Genomic DNA, 20,349 nt, shown 5'->3' on the forward strand with positions numbered 1-20,349 from the left:
ATTGGCGTTTTCGTTTTTTCTTGATGCTACACCGGTGTAGTGCAAAGAAAGAGATAGACTGATTACACCCAAGTTTGAATGAGTGTAGCACCGACTACACCGGTGTAGTGCACTGTCAAAAACGAATATGCCATATGAAAACACAATTGTGATGACCCCTAGATCCCTAGATGGTGAAAGGATGGTTGTGAAATTTGAAACGGACCATATTCATAATTTTTTCAAGTGGCTGTGTGATGTTTGAACTCAGGATAATTTACTCGGGTAGACATGAAATACGTGATTTACTTGGGAATCTAGTGTTTCTTAAAATTTAAAAAGATTTAAAGGATGCACTATAGCTACCTTAAACTCTTAAACCCTGAGTGCACCAGTGCTTTGCGTTTGCCTACGATTAAATCAAATGCTTTCCTAGTGAAAAACTTACACAGGAACTTGCATAAATACTTAAAAAAAAACAAACAGTACCCGCAGTTCGTGGGTAAAATTTCGGAGCTCCACAGAGAAAAAAATCCTACCAGCTGAAGTTTAAAAGCAGCACATTTCCCTGTATGTCCCAGATGCATGTTACCCGGTCTCGACGTCACTCGATTTCGACTTTTACGCATTTTCACTGTCTTGCCATTTCACCGAGACATTGCCAAAACTGAGAACAAGCTGCGATTTTTTTTTCGTTCCTGGTATGGAATCTGGGTTATGTGTTCGTTCGGTGTTTATTTTCAGCCCAACCTGATCCCGGTTCTCATGCGGGACTCACAAAAGCCAGTTTCCCGGCGAAAGTTGGCCAAATTAACAATTTTATAAAACCTGCTAACTGAAATGCAACACTTTTCAGTGCAACATATGATCTTCGGCAGGGATCATCACTATCATACATAATCGCGGTGCCCAATGATGGCCAATGTTCGGTATCTGTTCGGTGTTACTTTACTGGTGCTACTGTTAGAAGTGCGGTGTAATGTGATCTATGACACTCCGGATTACCAGCTGTTGGAGTTTGGGCAGTATAATTCGAACAATAGGATTTGTTTCTACCAAAAAATTCTTGCTGGAAAATCAAGCCCCGTGGTGCTAAGTTTTAACAATGTAAGTGGGTAAGTGGTAACACTTGGGAAGTGCAACATTTTTCGATGGAAATCACAGATGTTTATGTTTATTTATCGTTCAATATTTTGAGTGCAAAGTATATATGATAAACTGTCGAAAAAGTCAAAAGATTTGTCTTACTATTGAAGCTTTGAGCTATAAAAGTGAATCGAAATACACAGGCCAGGCACGTAGCCAGTAGCCCGCCGAATTTTTTGCCAAAATGAATTATAGAAAAACAAATTTGTACCTCGATTGGTTTGAAAAAAATAATTTGAAAATGCTAAAGAAAAATGCTGTTTCCAACCAATAAGACTGCTATCCAGTGCGAAGCGAACGACAAAAACAGTTGCTTTTACATTGTGAGCCTTGTCGGAAGAACGCAAAACTAGTTACTTTTATACTTGCTGACGAGAAGAGTGAGTCGCAGAAGCAAGAAATGGTGTTCCGGCTACATACGGATATTATTGACTTTTCGCATAAAACCGACTTTTTGTCAGGTATCCTGCTTATAACATTTAATAAATTTTTGCCGAGACAAAACTATTTGTATTGCATTAGAACTTAAAATACGTGGTTGTGTATATCAACGCTATAATCAAGATCATCATATAAATGACGGTGATAAATTCAATCTTCGACTATAAGAACTGACACCACTTACCGGCACCGTGCCCTTTTAAAAGCTCTTGTTACATTTGGAAGAATTACGATGGACACATATAGTAACTACTACCCAAATTCTTTGCACATTCACAGTCTTCGATATCGTTATACCCGATCAGAAGAGAATAACAGATTATGGAGTTATTTATTTCAAAAATATTTTGAAACAGATCCTGTTATAAATCCGGCTGGGTAATTGTGAAAATAACAGAAAAAAAAACAAAAAACTGGTTAATAATAACAAAATTGTAACAAAATTTGATATGATTTGATCAAAGTTAAAACAAAATAAGATATAGTTTTTTTTTCCAAAACGTGAGAGACTAGATAAAAACTGTATTAGATCTAGTCATCTATTGACAGTGATCTAGTAACAAACTATCAATTCATAAATTGATCGTTTCATAACAAATAATGTTATAATATTGATAGTATAGAAAACTGTCCGCAATCCACTTTTAGTTCCTTTATCTGAATATAACCCCAGTTGTTATAAATATCAACCATAGTTATAATTGTGATATTGTTTTGTTATGCTCTTCTGATCGAGTATTGATAAAAGCAAGAGCTGCGTCCAGTACCTCAAAATCAATGGCCAGCAACACTCATGACTCTTAAAAGGCAAGAAGTAACAAAGAAATTAGATGTTCGCGAACGCGAAGGCAGCAACCACGATGCCGACAAAAAGGCGTACGAGATAGAAAGAAACGATCCCTAGGAGCTAATGAGAAAAAATTTCCGCCGCATCATAAATAGGTTTCCACACGAAATGGCAAGTTGGTTGCTAGAGATCTGCAGGACATGCCTTAAAACTCGTTTTGTTATTTTTTTTTTGTTTAAATGATCCACATTGAACCGAGTCCAATAAATAAATTATTTAAAAAATAGAAGATGTTTTATAGAAGCACCTAAACTCTTCAAAAATGAGCACTTCATCGAGTTTAAAAAAAACTCGGATGTAGTACTAGCCAGAATAAAGCTAATTATTAAAATGTCAAATTAGTTATGAGGTTTGCGTTTTGACTTCGTTTCATCAGAATCCGACACTAACTTGGGGACAGGACTAAGCTGGCGCCAGATTGACGCCAACTATAAAATGAAAACACGATTTGTATTTCTGGGTAAACCCCTAGTCCTACGTGATGTGCCTGGGTTGCTCAGCAACACAAATCGTGTTTTCGTTTTTGGAGCTAGCGCCAATCCGGTGCTACACATCAAAAAATTATGAATTTTAAACCACATGTAAACCAATACGAATGAAACATATAAACCTTGAATCAAAAATTAAATTGAGAATTAAGTTGAATTCGAAGCACTCAATGGGAGCATCAAAAAGCATATGATTTTACACTTTCGTTCGTGTGATATTACATGTCGTTTATTTTACAGCAATATTGGATTAAAAATACATTAATGAAACTGTAATTTTCAAACAACGTGCAAAATTATAATAAAATGCGTTGAAGAAAGCACGACAAGTTGTGTGTATTTGTGGTGGAACTTAATTTTACATTTATATTCAGGCTCCAAATATGTGCATGAAAATAAATCTTAAAAATACAAAATATTTTTTTCTGTGTAGCTTCGTCCTGCCACTAAGTTAGTGTCGGATCCTGATGATACCAGGCCCCGTTTGCAGAAAATTCTCATGGGGAGGGTTTTGAATTTTTACGTGTCTTATAAAAGAAAGGTATAGAAACCCTTGAAATTTGAAGTTTTTTTTTCGAGATCTGGAGCGCCGATTCTTGTATACCAATCAACTCAGTTCAATAGATTGGGTTAATTTCTATTATCGAGAAGGAAGCTTCAATGGACACCACTGCTTGCTAGCTCGTAGTAGTGTCGGATTGGTTTGTAGTGATTAAGCCAACCAAAAAGCTAAACCTCCTGTATCGTTAGGTACTACTTCAGTAGGAATTGTGGTTTTGCTCTTGTGCTGCTAGTTGATTGTATTAATTGTTCATATTTTTTCATAGATGCTTTTTCTAGCTTACTGCAAATGTAGTGACCTGTTAAGACACGAACCGATTCGGATGTGTCGACTATAATGATTTGCATCTCTTTACAACCATCTTTCTTCTTGGCTATGCGTTCCTATTTATCTGTAAGCTGGTGCTGAGAGTTCCTCGGTGGCAGTATTTCTCCTGATACCGATGCCAACTTTTGTAAACCATTTATTTTTCAGCCACTCCTTTCCAGCCACCTTCGCACGGTTTCTTTTTGGTTTCTGCAACGACTTGTTTCTAGAATGACTGAGCTCTAATGACATTTTATATGTCAAAACAGCTCGCAATATAATTTTTTCATGAGCAGAAAGTTAATAAAAGCAATTCATAACCCTCATGGGAGAGGTTTTTTTAATCCCCAAAATCCTCCTCAATGTGCGAATGTGGTTTTAAACTATTTTCTCCTTAGTGGAGAGGAAGTAGTTTTTACATAGATTACACAAATATAATAACGCTTAAAATGACGAGTTTACATAATTTTAATTTCTGTTGTGGGTCAGCGCACTGTACTCTTAGTATAAACACCAGAGATCACACGCAAACGTGCTAGGCAAAAGGACAATTTTCTGAGAACGAGAACATTTTCGCGTCATTTTAACCCAACCATATTTTTATTGACACTCAAATTGATACTCATACAAGAAATGCTTCCCACACTAAAACACTTAATTCGGAAAATCGTGATATTATTAGCAATCGTATAATAAACAAAAAAGTGTAAAATTGAACAGAAAAAAAATGGTATCTACGACCAACATATACTCGTATATTATAACCGCTCGTGATTTTGTCCGTTCTTTAGAATATCTCGGAATCACCATATGTTAGGATTTTTTGTCATGCACATTTTGATTTGAAGTGGCATTTAGAATATTCAACAAGCAAATAGCAGTTTTGGCTGCAAATATCATGAATTATAAAAATATGTTAAAAGCAGTTTTTATTCAATATTTCACCCAACCTAGCCCACCAACATGCCCATCACATATATCAAAATCCAGCAAATGCCACGAAGGCGCGCTGGAATATTAGCGGAAATTTCCAGTGGCGCAATCGGTACACCATCGGTCGCAGTGACCGTTCAAGCATCGCAGAGTCGACATTCCTTCGGTGGCGATGTTCGCGTAGAAATGATGTGCACTCCTCCACCCCCCACAACTACAATCAGTATAACGCCGACGATGACACCAGTAATGACAACTACAACAACCGTAACACCTACCTCATCTACGACTCCTGGAAGTACAACAACCGTTTCTGGAACCACTAGTACTACAGCCGGTACGACAACAACCGTTGCTACAACATCAACGACCGGTACTGGCACTACTGCTACCGTAACACCAACGCCATCAACGACTTCAGGAAGTACAACAACCGTTTCCGGTACCACTAGTACTACAGGTGCGACAACAACAACAACCGTTGCTACAACATCAACGACCGGTACTGGTACTACAGCTACCGTAACACCAACGCCATCTACGACTTCAGGAAGTACAACTACCGTTTCTGGTACTACTAGTACTACAGGTGCGACAACAACAACAACCGTCGCTACAACATCAACGACCGGTACTGGTACTACAGCTACCGTAACACCAACGCCATCTACGACTTCAGGAAGTACAACTACCGTTTCCGGTACCACTAGTACTACAGGTGCGACAACAACAACAACCGTCGCTACAACATCAACAACAGCTGCTAGTACGTCAACCACAGCGGCACCCACAACATCAACGACCGTTGCTAGTACTACAACCACAGCGGAACCCACAACATCAACGACAGCTGCTAGTACTACAACCACCGAAGCACCCACAACATCAACGACAGCTGCTAGTACTTCAACCACAGCGGCACCCACAACATCAACGACCGTTGCTAGTACTACAACCACCGAAGCACCAACGACATCAACGACAGCTGCTAGTACTACGATCACAGCTGCACCCACAACATCAACGACAGCTGCTACTACTACGACCACCGCAGAACCCACGTCAACGACAGCTGCTAGTACTACAACCACCGAAGCACCCACAACATCAACTACAGCCGCTAGTACTACAACCACCGCAGATCCCACGTCAACGACAGCTGCTAGTACTACAACCACCGCAGCACCCACAACATCAACGACTGTAGCTAGTACAACAACCACCGCAGCACCAACAACATCAACGACTGTAGCTAGTACTTCAACCTCAGCGGCACCCACAACATCAACGACCGTTGCTAGTACTACAACCACCGAAGCACCAACGACATCAACGACAGCTGCTAGTACTACAACGACCGCAGCACCCACAACATCAACGACAGGTGCCACCGGCAGAAAATATCCTAAATAAAGCCAATAATAATAAGCTTCTGGTACTATAATTACCGCTGCAGATACTGCTACTACTACTACTACTACAGGGTCTACAACTACCACCGATACCACAGCATCCACTACAGCTTCTAGTACTACAACAACCGAAGCAACGACAACTACTACAGGAGCTACAACAACAACAACCGATGCTACAACATCCACTACAGCTTCTAGTACCACAACGACAGGGGCAACTACTACGACAGGTGCTACAACAACAACCGATGCTACGACATCGACGACAGCTTCTACTACTACAACAACCGATGCAACGACGACTACTGCCGGTACAGAGACAGATAATGCTGCGATACTGCATTTTAGACCGGCATAGCAAACATCGAACATATCAGATCCTAACAAAACTTTTATCATGTTGCAGGAACAGTAAATTATGTATTTTCCACAGATGAACAGACCCTTGTGACACGAAAGCTAACAAAGGCGTGGTACTAAAATTTTCCAGCGGAATGTTGATCTTTTGTTTCTTCGGACCTCCCAGACAACGATTGTAAACGTACATAATTCTTTTTAGGTTTTGACGAATACTTTTGGTATTTTCTTACCAAAAACTCGACAGAGATATGATTGAATTAAATGGGAGAAATGTGAAAAAACAGCTCTCTCTAGGACAATTTTCAATAGCATTTCACAGGTTCAACTCTTTCCTATATTGATATTTCTATTTTTCGTTCAAAGATAGTATTTCCAAACATTTCTTCGGTACAAGAACTAGCATTTCTTATCTTCAAGATTAATTTGTGTTACATCGATCTGTTCACCTGTGGAAAATATAGTATTCCGCATTTGCCTAATTTTGTTCGAATCTGAGGTGATCGAATGTTACTGTTAACCATTCTGATTTGTTATTTTTTAATACATCTTCTACAACAGCCACAACTACTACCACACTGCCATAAGGTACGGAAACGAAATCAGCTACTGCGAATATTGCATTTGGATAAACGTTGCTGGTACGTATTATTCCGATCTCTAATTTTTTTTTGCAGTGCAGCGGACATAAATTGCACCGTTCCGGACAAACCATTCTGTAACTCAATCGGATACGAAATAGGTTGTTGCGTTTGAGCTGGGCTCCATACAGCAATCAATTAGAATTTTGAACCCATTTCCAAATGGTCTACCCGTATAAATAAATACCAACTTTTTAACTAAATATTTCCAACAATTTCAAACATCTGCTATATTCCACTCTATATACTCTGTTATTGTTACTCTGTCCCAAGGATGCAAAATGCCTACCTTTTCTGCGGCTGTAATTTTTCTGCCTACATTCTCATTTCTCTTTCGACGCTGCTGTCGTTCGCTAGTGCAGGACGCCCAGCGCTGTACGGCAGTCTGTAAGCAAAGCAGTAACGTGACAAAAAATACTGCTCCCAGTACAGCTACCAGACGGGAGCGGTATAGCTTCTCTTTCCTTATTTTACACTTTTTAAGATTTTTAATCTATTCAATATTTTTAATCACAAACGACGACAATGAATGCGGTTCGTTTACGCTATGTAGGTGTTTGGCAACTTCGCCAGAATCTGAACAAATTCACTAAAATCTGTAATAGACACAAATCTGGATGACGCATAAAAATCTGGGTGAACTCAGATAATCTTGGCACCCCTGATTCTAGGTTAACTATTCGGAAATTCTCCTCAAAGTGCACTTTTGCTTTCGGCTTTTACGCCCCGGTCATGTGTGCTCTAGATGTGGAATCAAATTTAATTTCACAGTGCAGATCTAGATACTCATATTTTTAAATTGATTGTCCCCGTCTAATACGAGTTATTACATTACCTATTCAATATTTCAGATGCTACTTTTACAACAAGAGCCATAACACGGCTAAATGGTGGATCAAACTGGGATAAATTTCAAATTGACCTTCAGCCGGGCCAGAACAACCAAGTTGAAGGATATGTTCTGCGATAGTGTGAATTTCGTAGCCTCATCAATGAAGAAAATAGTTTAAGTAGGTTTTAATTATTTATTGTTGTATTAATAAAATTCAAGATGCTGGTTACTTTCTTCAAATGACGACTAAGAGAAATGTGATATAGAAAATTGATATACGAATGGATATTCTAAATCGATTAAGTACCCAAGGAAAAAGATCATAAATATGTGCAAAAGGAAGTACTGTTCAAGTCGAACACTGATGAGATTCCTAGGTTGAGCTTCTGTAGTTGAAGATAGGGGCAGATCCAAGGGAAGGGCCTTGGGGGTCCGGATTTTGACTTTGATCTGTGAAACCTAAATCAATTGTTGATGGATTCCTTTCAAACGAATAGCACGTGGGTCCATTTGACAACAAAATTGAATAATAACCAGCAGATCAATCATTAAAAAGTAGTTAGCGTTAAAATCACCGATTATAAAGAATTTCGACCGATTTCTTGCAGTTTCCTTTCAAGAAATTAATTTGCTAGCCAGTACACTGAAATGGCAATTACGCTGCCGCAATAAAAACTATACCATCGGTTTCAACTTCGATACCCAAACTCTCGATTACCTAGGTGTCAAGAGACGGCAGAACGCAATGTTTGATCCTGCGATTAACCACTATTGCGATTCCTCCGCTGAATCCAACAATTCGATCAAATCGATGAGTAACAAAATTAGAGTTACTATTCAATTTAATGATAGGTTTTAAAATAGTTTCGGTCACAACGGCTATATACACATTATGAACCCTCAAGAAGTTTAAAAATTCCTCTTCACACGTTTTTAATAAATGAGCATTCAAATTTAATAAATTTAAATGATTATTTAAAGTCATTTTTATACTTTAAATTCATTACAATTATTTTAGTAAATTCCCAACATGAAGATAGAATTTAGCATTGCAGTCATCAATTGAAGCATTGATTACTGCAAAAAGGCAATCTTTCTTCTAATGCTACCTGGATCGGTTGCAGCAAAGAAAGCGTTGACTGAAAATGAAATTATATGCATGGTAGTTATCGTTCTTTTAGCCGTGTTTCCTGACTGAAGCATAAGATGACACAAAATGGTGTAACAGAGTTAGAAGATCCTTGTATAGGTAGAGAAATTGGTTTTCTATGTTGAGGCGGATTAACACGTTTAAACTTGTTTTCTTGACATGTATCTGAAGAAGTAGGTAAATTTTAAATATGTTGTTCTTGCTGCTTTGGACGAGAATTTAAATTTTTTTCTCGAATAGGACATGCCCAGAAATTCAATTTATGATGTTCGCTACAATTAGCTCATTTGAAACTAGCGTCCTTTGAGTGCGATTTATCACCATAGATCATACATTTGGAATCAAAACAACCATTTTTGTGTGCCGTGTCCAAAGCCTTGGCATCTGACACTGGGTCAAATTTTGAATTCTGCCCCATGTCGTCTATAATGATCCCACTTTACTCGTGCGTGGAATATAAAACGTGCTTTTTTCTAATACTTAATACTAATATTTACTTCATTACGGTTAAAATGAATTAAATAAAGCTCCTTGATAATTCCAGAGCGTGTTAGTGTTGCTAGCCTGTCGTAATTAACCGTTTCATTCCTGCTACTTGATTCTGTACAGCCACTTCGTCCACTTGGCTTGTCGCAGAAAACCAGTTTGCCCTAAACTGCTTCTCTCTTCCAATAGTTTTTTTTTGACTTCCGTCTGTTCCACTTGACAATCCTCCCTTAATTCTCGATTGAACAGAGCCTTGGCGTGCTGAGAGGATTTTTGTTCGTGTACACCAACTTCACATTATTGATGACATACTACACGTGGCCTTTTTCATAATTCAGGATGCCAAAGCTGCCCAAGTAGCATTTTATAGCACACTACAAGTACATGGGAAGTTTTAAAAAAGGTTTCAAAAGTGCCATAAAACCTCAGGTATTACGAGGGCCACCAAAACAGCACGGAACAATCGAATTCCAGGCACTCTTTCACGAAAATTACCTGGTTAACGATCCCGCTTGCTTTTCGCTTTTCAAGCAACAGGTACAGATAGCCTTCCAAATCACACATTTCTAAGTGAATTTCAACAGTTGCATAAGCTAAACATCCACCACCACTTCCTCCTCCGGTTACTGCATAAACTCCTGCCCCAGCAGCTGTTTGAAGTCTGGCTTGACCTATATTTTGTCGTTCATTACACGCAACCGAACTTCGTCAGCATCCTCGTGCACAGATTCCGGAATCGTGTGTTGACCGCCTTGTTTCGTTTATTGTAGCGATTTGAAGTCTCTACCTAAAGCCCGATCTAGGTTTTCTGGCTGTCGACAAGCGTTCGGATTTTTTGCGATGGACGAGCATACGTTGCTCCTCTTGATTGGACGTTAATTTGATAGCTTAAAAGCAAATGTCAACGGACATACCTACCAAATGAGAGGTTTTAAATATACGATTAAAGAAATGTGGGAAGTGTAAATCGATCAAATTTTAATCGTAATGCCCTTTTAGCGTATAAATGTTAGAATCATAGTACTCGTCACTCATATAACTGTGATTGCGAAGAGTGAACCTCAGGTCTAAAATCCATGAATAATATTCTAAATTTTGTGAAATTACTCAGGTGAAATATTAAGACAGTGCAGTTTCATATCTTATGAGCTTTATCATAAAAGTGGAAAAGTATTTTATAATTTTGTGAACTATTCTACGAGAACGAATTGTGAATCGTAACTAACATACAGTGAAGACCCGTTTTTATCATCCCCTTGTTGAATTTCAGGCTGATAAAACGGGGACATTGATAAAATCGGGACACATATTTTTCTTTCTTTTTACAAAACTGAAGCTCTTAAAATATTCTTCTTTGGTCCCTAGATTTAGCCTATTTATCATAAACTTCGCTTAAGGGGGTCTGAAATTTTTTTGCCTGTTTCAGATCTCTAAGATAAGAAAAATATCCTCAAAAAAGGATTTACTCGAATTCAACTTGGTTCGTCTGCTAGAGCCCATCAAACTACCAGCTATCAATTTTCATACGAAGCTGATAAAATCGGGTCAAAAAGCTGATAAAATCGGGTCTTCACTGTATTAGAAAAATGAATGCACAGAGAATGCACAAAAATGAATTAGATGCTGAAAGTGGAATCATTTGGCGGTATCATGGTTTTGTGAACTATTGCATTAGGTCGAAAATAAAATCGTGGTCTATGAATCCGGAATCAGTTCACGGAGCAAAATTGGATCGCTGAAAAATATTCCGATTTTCACGTAGAAATCCGACACCATGATCTGAGTCGCTTAAACTTCGTTCTAAATACGTGATTAATTTGCTTTAAGCTAAGAACCAGTTCAGACAACAAAAATAGATCCGTAAATTAAATTGTATGAATTGTGAGATTGCGGAGCATATAAGCTTTATAATGAAAGTAGAAACCTATTTCATGAGTTTGTGAAATATTTCACGGATATTACAATACATAATAAATCAGATACAAGCTGTCGAGGCAGGTATTAAGCCATGAAAAATATTCTAGAATTTGTGAAACAGCTCACGATATCAACACTGTTTTGATGGTTTTGATGTTGTAAACTAATTCACAACCACAAAAAAACAGATCACGATTAAGATGTGCTATATCATAAATCAGTTCGGATTTTATAGTCAGTCTGCAAAAAATGTTCCGAAATCTATGAATAAAAGCACGAGATAATATTTGGGATTTCAAAGTAATTAGATAAATTTCGCTCGAACATCGTGAAAATTAGAACGAGTCGCACGCCGAGTTGGCGAAATTGTTGTATGTAGCCAAATTAACTGTCACCCACGTAAAATGTTTATCGAGAGTCAGAATGACTGGATCGGGGGAAACCGAAAGCCACACAAAGGCTATAAAAGGGCCCAGCTATTTCAAGCGGAGCCCCATCCTCTCCACCGGAGATACGCAAGCAAGCCAGGAATGTCGTCTGCAAACGGACATCGAACTAAGAAAAGAGCCAGACTGTCAACTTATAAGAAGGTGGTGACTCCAAATCGATAATTAAAAAAAAAAATCGGCCAGAGAACAATCGCGGAAGCTATACATAAAGACGAAATTTGGTACAAAATGACAAAACCTACATCAAAGCAGACTATTATACGCCGACTGTAAGAGGGAAGGGGGAAACATTTTCGAACACATTAAGCTGCCGAAGTTCACAAACAAACATCTTGTGTGGCAGGCCATCTGTCCCTGTGGTTTGAAGAGCGACATTTGCATCACAACCGGGTCCATTAATCAGGAAATGTCTGCGCAGGAGTGCCTGAAAAACGCCTTAAGCAACACAATTGTTTTGTTCTTGTTTGTGAGAAACCGAACGACCGTTGGTGGAGTTCTTTTTATAGGGGTTATGTTCGGCTTCCAGTCTTTGAACTTTTTAACAAACGGAATATTTACTTTTCATCCGACGTTTCGGCTGCATGTATTGCGTCATTTTCAAGGAAATAAGCTAGTTACCGTGTTATCGTCAGCTAGTTACCGTGTTATGAAGGTGTGCTTGACGATAACACGGTAACTAGCTTAATTCCTTGAGAAAGGTGCAATACATGCAGCCGGATGAAAAGTAAATATTCCGTTTGTTAAATATGTCAAAGACTGGAAGCCGAACATAACCCCTATAAAAAGAGTTTTGTTCTTGTTTTGGCCGGATTTGACATCTTGCCATTGCGGAAAAATGCCACGGTATGCTGTAAATAACCTCCAGATGGTTCCCAAGGACATTACTACTCCCAACACGCCCAAGCTCCGGCCAAGAGAAAAATATTAGGCAATCGCCAAGCGGAACCTCAAGAAGACGCTAAAGACAGTTATTGGCGAAATGCAGTTCAAGACAAACTGACGTTCTACGGCAAAGAAAGTAAGCAAGGAGCTTATGCTACATTTGATGGAAGAAGTCAAACCAAAGACCCAGGAATTCGCATTCGCTGGAAAGGAAACTTCGGGGAATATTTGTTCAATATTATGATTATTTTCGTTATTAATCTTGCAAAAGAAGCAATTTTTGATTTAATCAAAAGTTTGACCGATTTACGCACATTCACACAATAAGGGATTCGATCAAAGCACGCGTTGCGCGCCGAGCGCGAGGAATTTTCACTCCCGTCAATTTTTTTTCTTCAAAATCGTTCAAAATTTTGAATGTCGGTGTTTTTCAACTGTTTCCGATTTTTGTTTTAGTGAGTACTTCCGACATAAAAAGGATCAAGTGCATCGGTTAGACGATGGATCTAACAAAGTTCAGTGAAGTACAAAATGCCCGTTGGTTTCAAGCAGGATTGTCATGGGTAAGGAAGGCAAATGTCTGCCGGCTTTAGGAAGCCCTTGCAACAGTCACGCGAATTGCATTGTATGGCCAATGGTCTGCTACGAGATGTTTTTGTCATCATAAAGAATCGAGGATTTGAAGAAATTTGTTTTTTACCCTTTGTGCTATAGTTATTTTTGTTTTCTCCGGAAGTATGGAAAAAGTATGTCTTTTAAAATTTCATGATTCACTAAATACGCGTCAATTCCATGAACACTTGAATACTTTGCAAGGAGTTGAAAGTTTGACTGTAATACTGGTATAAAAGTACTCGAATTATAATTGAGCGGAACTTATCGGAGGGAAAATGACCTCAGAATATACCGCTAGGTCTCAGTCATTCTGAAATGGGTCATTGAAAAATCGGCAGAGCTAACACCTCCTACATCCCGAAATCAAGTTGTTTGCAATAGGAAACCAAATGCAGAATACTTTGGAAGGTTAACACAAACACACGTTTACACAATTCTAACAATAAAGTAGGGGTGTTCAAGTATTCTAAATACGAATTTTGATCGTAACATCCAAAAGGGTAACCAACCAAATTTGGACCCCTAGAGGAAGTGAAATTACGTTAACGTCAATAATATTTGCTTGCCTATATTTTAATGCAATACATGCACGCATCTGCTCCAAAATTACTGTTCTTTACAGAAAACTGTCAATGGATGTTTTATACATTGATATAACTCTTTCTATGACGAATTTTTCACATTCCGGACCCTTCCACAATAATTTATATAAAACATTACAATGAAACCTGTTCAAACACGTAACAAGCATAATACCAAATCAGACAAACTAAATAAAATATTGAAATTATATATTTAAATCCAATTTGAACATGTCAATCAGTTCCTCTTGACGCTATCTGAAATATGAAATATGAAACATTTTCGGTTATATTTTTTAAAACCGTGGATTCTTTTTAATATTCAACAATTAAAGATGAACTAATTATATTGAAACACAACCCAAGTAATGTTATTGTTGCATCAAACCAAACAAACGCAGAAAAACCTGGCAGTGAAGGAGGCAAATACATTAACTGCAGGCCCGTGCGCACGGGGGAGGGGGAGGGGTTGGGTTTGAGGGTAATTCAAAACCCCTCATGAGCGTTTTGAATTACTTTTAAAAATTTATTATCCTGTTCAGAAAAAAAATATACTGCAAACCGTTTGAACACATAAAATGTCATTTGAGTTCGTTCACTCTAGAAACAAGTCAATGAAGAAACCAAGGACGAAACTTTGCGAGGGTGGTTGGAAAGGTATGTATGTCAAGTTGGACGGCTACTCTGAAGGATCGGTTACCGTTTCGACTAGCTTCGATATTAGCAAAAGTAGTGAGTAGACAGCAGATGTCGGTCAGCGGGCTAGCAACGGCAGTCAAGGAGGAAAACACGAATTTGAAGAAAATCGGGATATCGTTGTCTAGAGAAATTTTACCGCCGATGATTATTCCGTTAGAGTGGCAGCGAAATGGATCGCGAAAATGGGCATCGGTATAGGGTGAAATACTGCCGCAAAGAAGTTCTCAGCACCAGCTAGCAGATAAATAGGAACGACTAGCATCAAGAAGGATAAGAAACCCGGCGAAGGTGGTTTTTTTTCTCTGTTTATTTGACACGGCTCAACGCGTTAGCATAACTGAGCCGGACATCTTTTAATATTTTACAATATGTAAAAATAAAGAATTAAACATTATTTATTTTTTACTCGTGCCATTTTGTTGACGCAGCTTGCTGCTGCGTGTTGAGATTCGTTTCCTTGGCGGTGAAAAGTTGTTCGCCGAATCTTGAGGGTCATTTAGTCTGCCTTCTTTCTCGTTGTCGTACTCGTCCATATCCTCATCTGTGCTATTCGCATGCTGTTCACGATCGGTTGTTCTGGTTTGTGCTTTAATCGTATGGGTCGCTATTGTGTGTCCGTTCTCTTCTGATTTTGCTTCATTGTTGTTGTTGCTGGTTGTTGGCTTAGAGACATTAAACGCGATCGTTGTAGAATTCATGTTTGTTGCTTCTTGATCCGGAGAAGCTGGTTTTGCAGCTGTTAGTGGTTTAGCGTAAGATGGTTGTGTGCTGATTTCAGTTGGATTTGAGTTTTCCTTAACAGTTTCTACGCAAGGTTTTCCGAGGTGGAGCTTCTTCGTGCAGAACTGGCACGTAGGAATTTGCCCTGGGTACGTGACTAGTGATGTCTGTTGAATGAGAGCATCGTCCCTTCCTAACACTGTCAAGCTTAATTAAGAGGGAATTGGCTTGGTCACACGCATTCTCACCACATGAACACCGTTAGGGATGCCCGGGAAAAAATTCCTCCATGTATCATGTGTTACGGAGTCTACTTCTCCGTATTTTTGCAAGCATTTTTTAATCGCGCCGTCAGGGGTACGCGTAGCCAAATCATGGACCCGAACTTCTACAGCGCCGTTCTCGATGTATACGGGAATGCTATATTTAACATTGCCGCATTCGGCGGTGTGCTGCATGTTGTTTCGCGAGGCGAATGACTCAGCTTGGTTAATGTTGTTGAACGAAATCAGGACGCAATGTTTGATATGATGCATTTGTAGGGTTTTCACTTCAGCCAGATTGAGTTCCATCTGCACTTTTAATAACTGTTCCACTTCCCGAATGGCTAGTCTTACGGGGCATTTTGAAAAATCAACAGCATCAGCAACACAGTTCGGCCGCATCTGTGTTGCTTTTTGCTGGGCACCGTCACTCATCACTAAATCGCACAGTAGGTATAGGCTATTGTCATATGGACTGCTTGTGTGATAGACACCGATTGATTTTTAGGTAGAATTGACTGTTTCACTTGCGCGGGACGATTTTTTGCTTCTGCTCAGGGCGAGATATGAAGACAAACTGGCGAAGGTGGTTGTAAACAGATGTAAATTCTTATGGTCGACACTCCCGGACCGGTTCATGTCCCAACAGGGTACGATATTTACAGCAGACCTGAGCTGGTGAGATATATCGCGAAGGTTTGACAGCAAGTAAGGAAAAGTAGCTATGAATAAAACATGACGATTAACACAAAACAAAATAAGCAAGAACACAATCCTTACTAAAGCAGTACTTAACGGTTGCCCCGGATGGATGAGGAATACGAGATACAAGAGGTTTAAGTTTAGTCTGTTGGCTTAACGACTACTAAAAACCAATCCGAATCCACCACGAGCCAGCAGGCAACGCACAGTGGTCGGAAATGCCAAAAACGTCACTAGAGGGCAAACCATTGATTATATTCATAGGGTATCTTTGGAGGAATTGTTCGTAAGAATATTCCTCACAATCTGATAAAAATTAAATTGAGGCATGGCTTACTATGATTGAGCTAGACAAATTAACTTTTTATACTGACGAGGTAAAAAGATGGTGTCTTCGACAAAGTTTTAGAAATGCTCATAATCAAGAATTTTGTTGAACAACTTGAGCTTGTAGGACTTAATGTTATCGATTTATAAAGCGTTTTCTAAGGCAAACCTCTTAAATTTAGCTTTTTAATATAGCTTTTTTTGCTGTGATTTTTCGTGCAAACGATGTTCCAGATAAATGTTGAGGTATTAAAACCACATAATATTGTTGAAGACTACATGTAAAAATTAAATTATTGTTGAAGACTGCATGTAAAAATATTGTTGAACACTGCATATAAAAATTGTACCTGAAATCGGCGGCGCGGCGCACTCCTCTTGTAAAAATAGTCATTCGTTTTACAGTTATTGAAGAATTTTAAATTTTTTTACGCCAAGTTCAACTGCGTATAAGAGAGAAAGGTGCAAACCAAAATGGACGAGCATGCACTATTTTCAATGTCCGGACTACGCATAATAAAAGAAAGAATCTTTTAAGCTCATTTTGTAATGTTTTTACTTGGGTATTTTTACTTACAGTCTTCAACAATATTATGTGGTTTTAATGCCTTTGTCTAGAGCACGGATTGCACGAAAAGTCACAGTGGAAATAGTTATTTAAAAAAAACTAAATTTAAGGGTGTTGCCATAGAAAACGCTTTACAAATCGATAACATTAAATCCTACAAGTTCAATTAGTTCAACAAAATTCTTTCTACGAGCATTTCTAAAACTTTGTCGAAGACACCAACTTTCTACCTCGTCAGCATAAAAAGTTATTTTTTTTTTTTATTTGATCGTAGTAAGCCATACCTAATTTTAATTTTTAAAAAGGTTGTGAAGGAATATTACGAACAATCCGTCCAAAGATACCTTGTGAATATATTCGATGGTTTGGCACCTAGTGAATTAAGTTTTGGGGTTTCCGATCACTATGCAGCGGTGTCTTTTGATGACTCCTTCTCGATAACAAACATTTTCCCAATTTGTTGAGCAGAGTTGTTTGATTCACAAGATAGGTCCAGGCCTCTGAAAAAATCTTCAAAGTTTGAGGGTTTCTAGACGTTTCTTTTAAAATAAGCGTTAAAAAATCCCCTTGAGAATTTTCTGCACACGGCCCTGATTAACCGTGTCCAAAATATGTAGGGGTTTAAATTAGGTTTGTTACCCTACTTATATAATATTTTTGCTTCTTTTAAACTTTAAGTGGACCATATCCATATTTTCAATTCTTTAAGTTGAAAATTGAAAAATTCTTTATAGTTGATACAACATTTGAAATTGCCTTACTATTGCTGCTCCAAGTGAGTATTTCATAGTGATTTTTTACGCGCACATATCTATCGCGTAAGAAAAGATCGAGTGTATTGCGAATAACTACATAGTGCACTGTATTGCATCTGTCGATAACCTTTCCTAAACCCGGATGCTTCGCGATTCTCGTGTACTCAATGAATGTGATCGATAACGTAAATGGTCCCCTGATACGCAATTAATTACCACCAAAGATGGGCCGGCATCGACAGGGAAAGTTGCCCGATCGATTACGTATTTTACAAGTCACTTGCTGTGTGAGGTACGATCGCACACTCGAAAATCTATATAACCGACTGAAGCAAAACCTGACCTCTTCAGTGTAAGGAAAAATTTCGTGCATTATTCAACATGAGTGTCCGGTACCAGCTTGGAAAAGGATTAATTCTAATTCTACTAATGGTAGCTTCCGTGCATGGCGGCAAAATTATCAGCGGTGCATCGCTGTTGCGTGAATTTGGAACATTTAACGCAACCGATAGAATCTGCTTCTATAAACAAATCCTTCGGTCGAGCTCAAGTCCCAGGTCATTTGTTTTCAATAACGTAAGTGAGCTCGTGTTTCAGTTCCGATACTTTGAAATATATATATTTTTTTTTATTTTCAGCCAACCCAGAAGCCCATCAACTACATCAAAGTGGAACAAGTTCAGCAAGCGATCGGTGGAATAAATGCCGAAATTACGCGAGGTGCCATCGGGACCTCTTCGGTCACCTTACAGATTTCTACAATTAACAATAAAAGTCATTTCGTTGCCGATGTTCGTATACAAATGATGTGTTCACCCTAATTATGAACTGAAGCTGATATAGTGATTTGCTGTCAACTAAAAAAGTCTAGTTTACATCTTGCTGGGGTAAAAATTACTACAGTTCTACGTAACCAATGGAAAGGATTTATTCCGTTTAATCTATTTCATAGTTTTGTTTTATTTTTTCTGTATGCAGCAAATGAGTATTACTGAATGTGAGTGTGGTACTAATGACAACAATGATTATTGACAAAACACGTGTCTGTAAGCTCTCCAATTATTAGTGGTTGAATAAACGTTCCTATATTTATTGTAGCTCATAAACTTTTATTGATTTCGAAATACTACGCAAGATACTTCGTCCTCATCAGTACCACAGATCCAATAAGTTTCGGAATTGGTTAACTCCTCTGGGTCTTGGAACTTCGAAGTTGAGGTCAGGGCTGCCGCTTTGATAAACTTTTCTATTTTCTCAGATATTTTAAACCGACATAGATCCTTTCCCACACATCGCATTTTTTCTGGAAATATCTTACCTATTTGAATCTGTTTTGAGTATCGTAGAATAAAACAGATATGAATCACAGATTTCAATGTGGCGTCAATGTTTGAGAATTAGGACTGGAATTTAGATATTAAACCTATCAAATTTTTACTCAAGCATCTACTGCATTAAACCGAGTGCCCATAAAAATCCCGACGGAACATAGCCGCTATATTTCGATTAATTTAACTCTACCGTGCGGCATTTTAAATCATCCAACTTAGCATCGCCCGAATGCACTCACAATCCACCGGAAATCTAACGCCCTTTTCAAATTCCCGCTTTGGTTCTGGGCCTCAATTTGTCCAATAAATTTAAACTGATATCGCAACCATAAATGTTTAATTCAAACTGGCGATAACCGAAATGAGCAAAGGGGAATTCAAATTAGTAAATAAATTAGGAGAAGCACAAACTCCCAAAGAAAACCGGCCACAACGCATCGGAGTGGCGAAGCCATAAACAACTGTTGAGTAAAAAATTATCTTCACTCACTTCCACTTTGGGCATTCAATACTTCTTCAGCTTCCGTACAGGTACCGATGTACGTACGTGGCCCCATGCCGGGCTGAACGGTTCCCGTTCTCGTCGAGGAGGACCGACGCCGCCGAGCTCTAAAAGGACCGTGCGCTTACGATGTAATAATAAGTCATTGAATTTATGCCTGCCGCTTGCATTATATTCCTCTCCTCTAGGCATGGTTGGGACGAGTGAAACCCACCCGGATAACGGGATACAACGGCTACAATATGGTCATAAATTGCTCAAATTTATCTCTTTTCGACGACACAACTGCTAAGTAGGCCCCAAGTCAGAAGTCTGCCTGGGTCCGGCCGCCGAAATGCTATAGCTTATCTGCTGCGGGGGATCTTCCGTGGTCGATCGCCGATCGAGAAGGCTTGCTGCCGCATATATGCAACAGAGTGTTTAATTTTTTTTCGAAGGGGTATTTTTTTGATGGC

At 38.7% G+C, this 20,349-nt stretch overlaps 1 protein-coding gene across 1 annotated transcript in view; it reads left to right on the forward strand.

Annotated features, from left to right (window-relative positions):
* The first annotated feature begins 894 nt into the window (after positions 1-894).
* LOC131688187 (mucin-5AC-like) overlaps positions 895-20,349 on the forward strand; it is a 30,963-nt gene continuing 11,508 nt past the window's right edge. The window contains exons 1-4 of the mRNA XM_058972356.1: positions 895-1,086; positions 4,724-6,047; positions 6,249-6,428; positions 12,815-12,967. Coding sequence (XP_058828339.1) covers positions 895-1,086; positions 4,724-6,047; positions 6,249-6,428; positions 12,815-12,967 — 1,849 coding nt within the window. The remainder of the gene's footprint in view (positions 1,087-4,723; positions 6,048-6,248; positions 6,429-12,814; positions 12,968-20,349) is intronic.

The sequence above is a fragment of the Topomyia yanbarensis genome, chromosome 3, assembly GCF_030247195.1.
Source record: "Topomyia yanbarensis strain Yona2022 chromosome 3, ASM3024719v1, whole genome shotgun sequence".
NCBI lineage: Eukaryota > Metazoa > Arthropoda > Insecta > Diptera > Culicidae > Topomyia > Topomyia yanbarensis.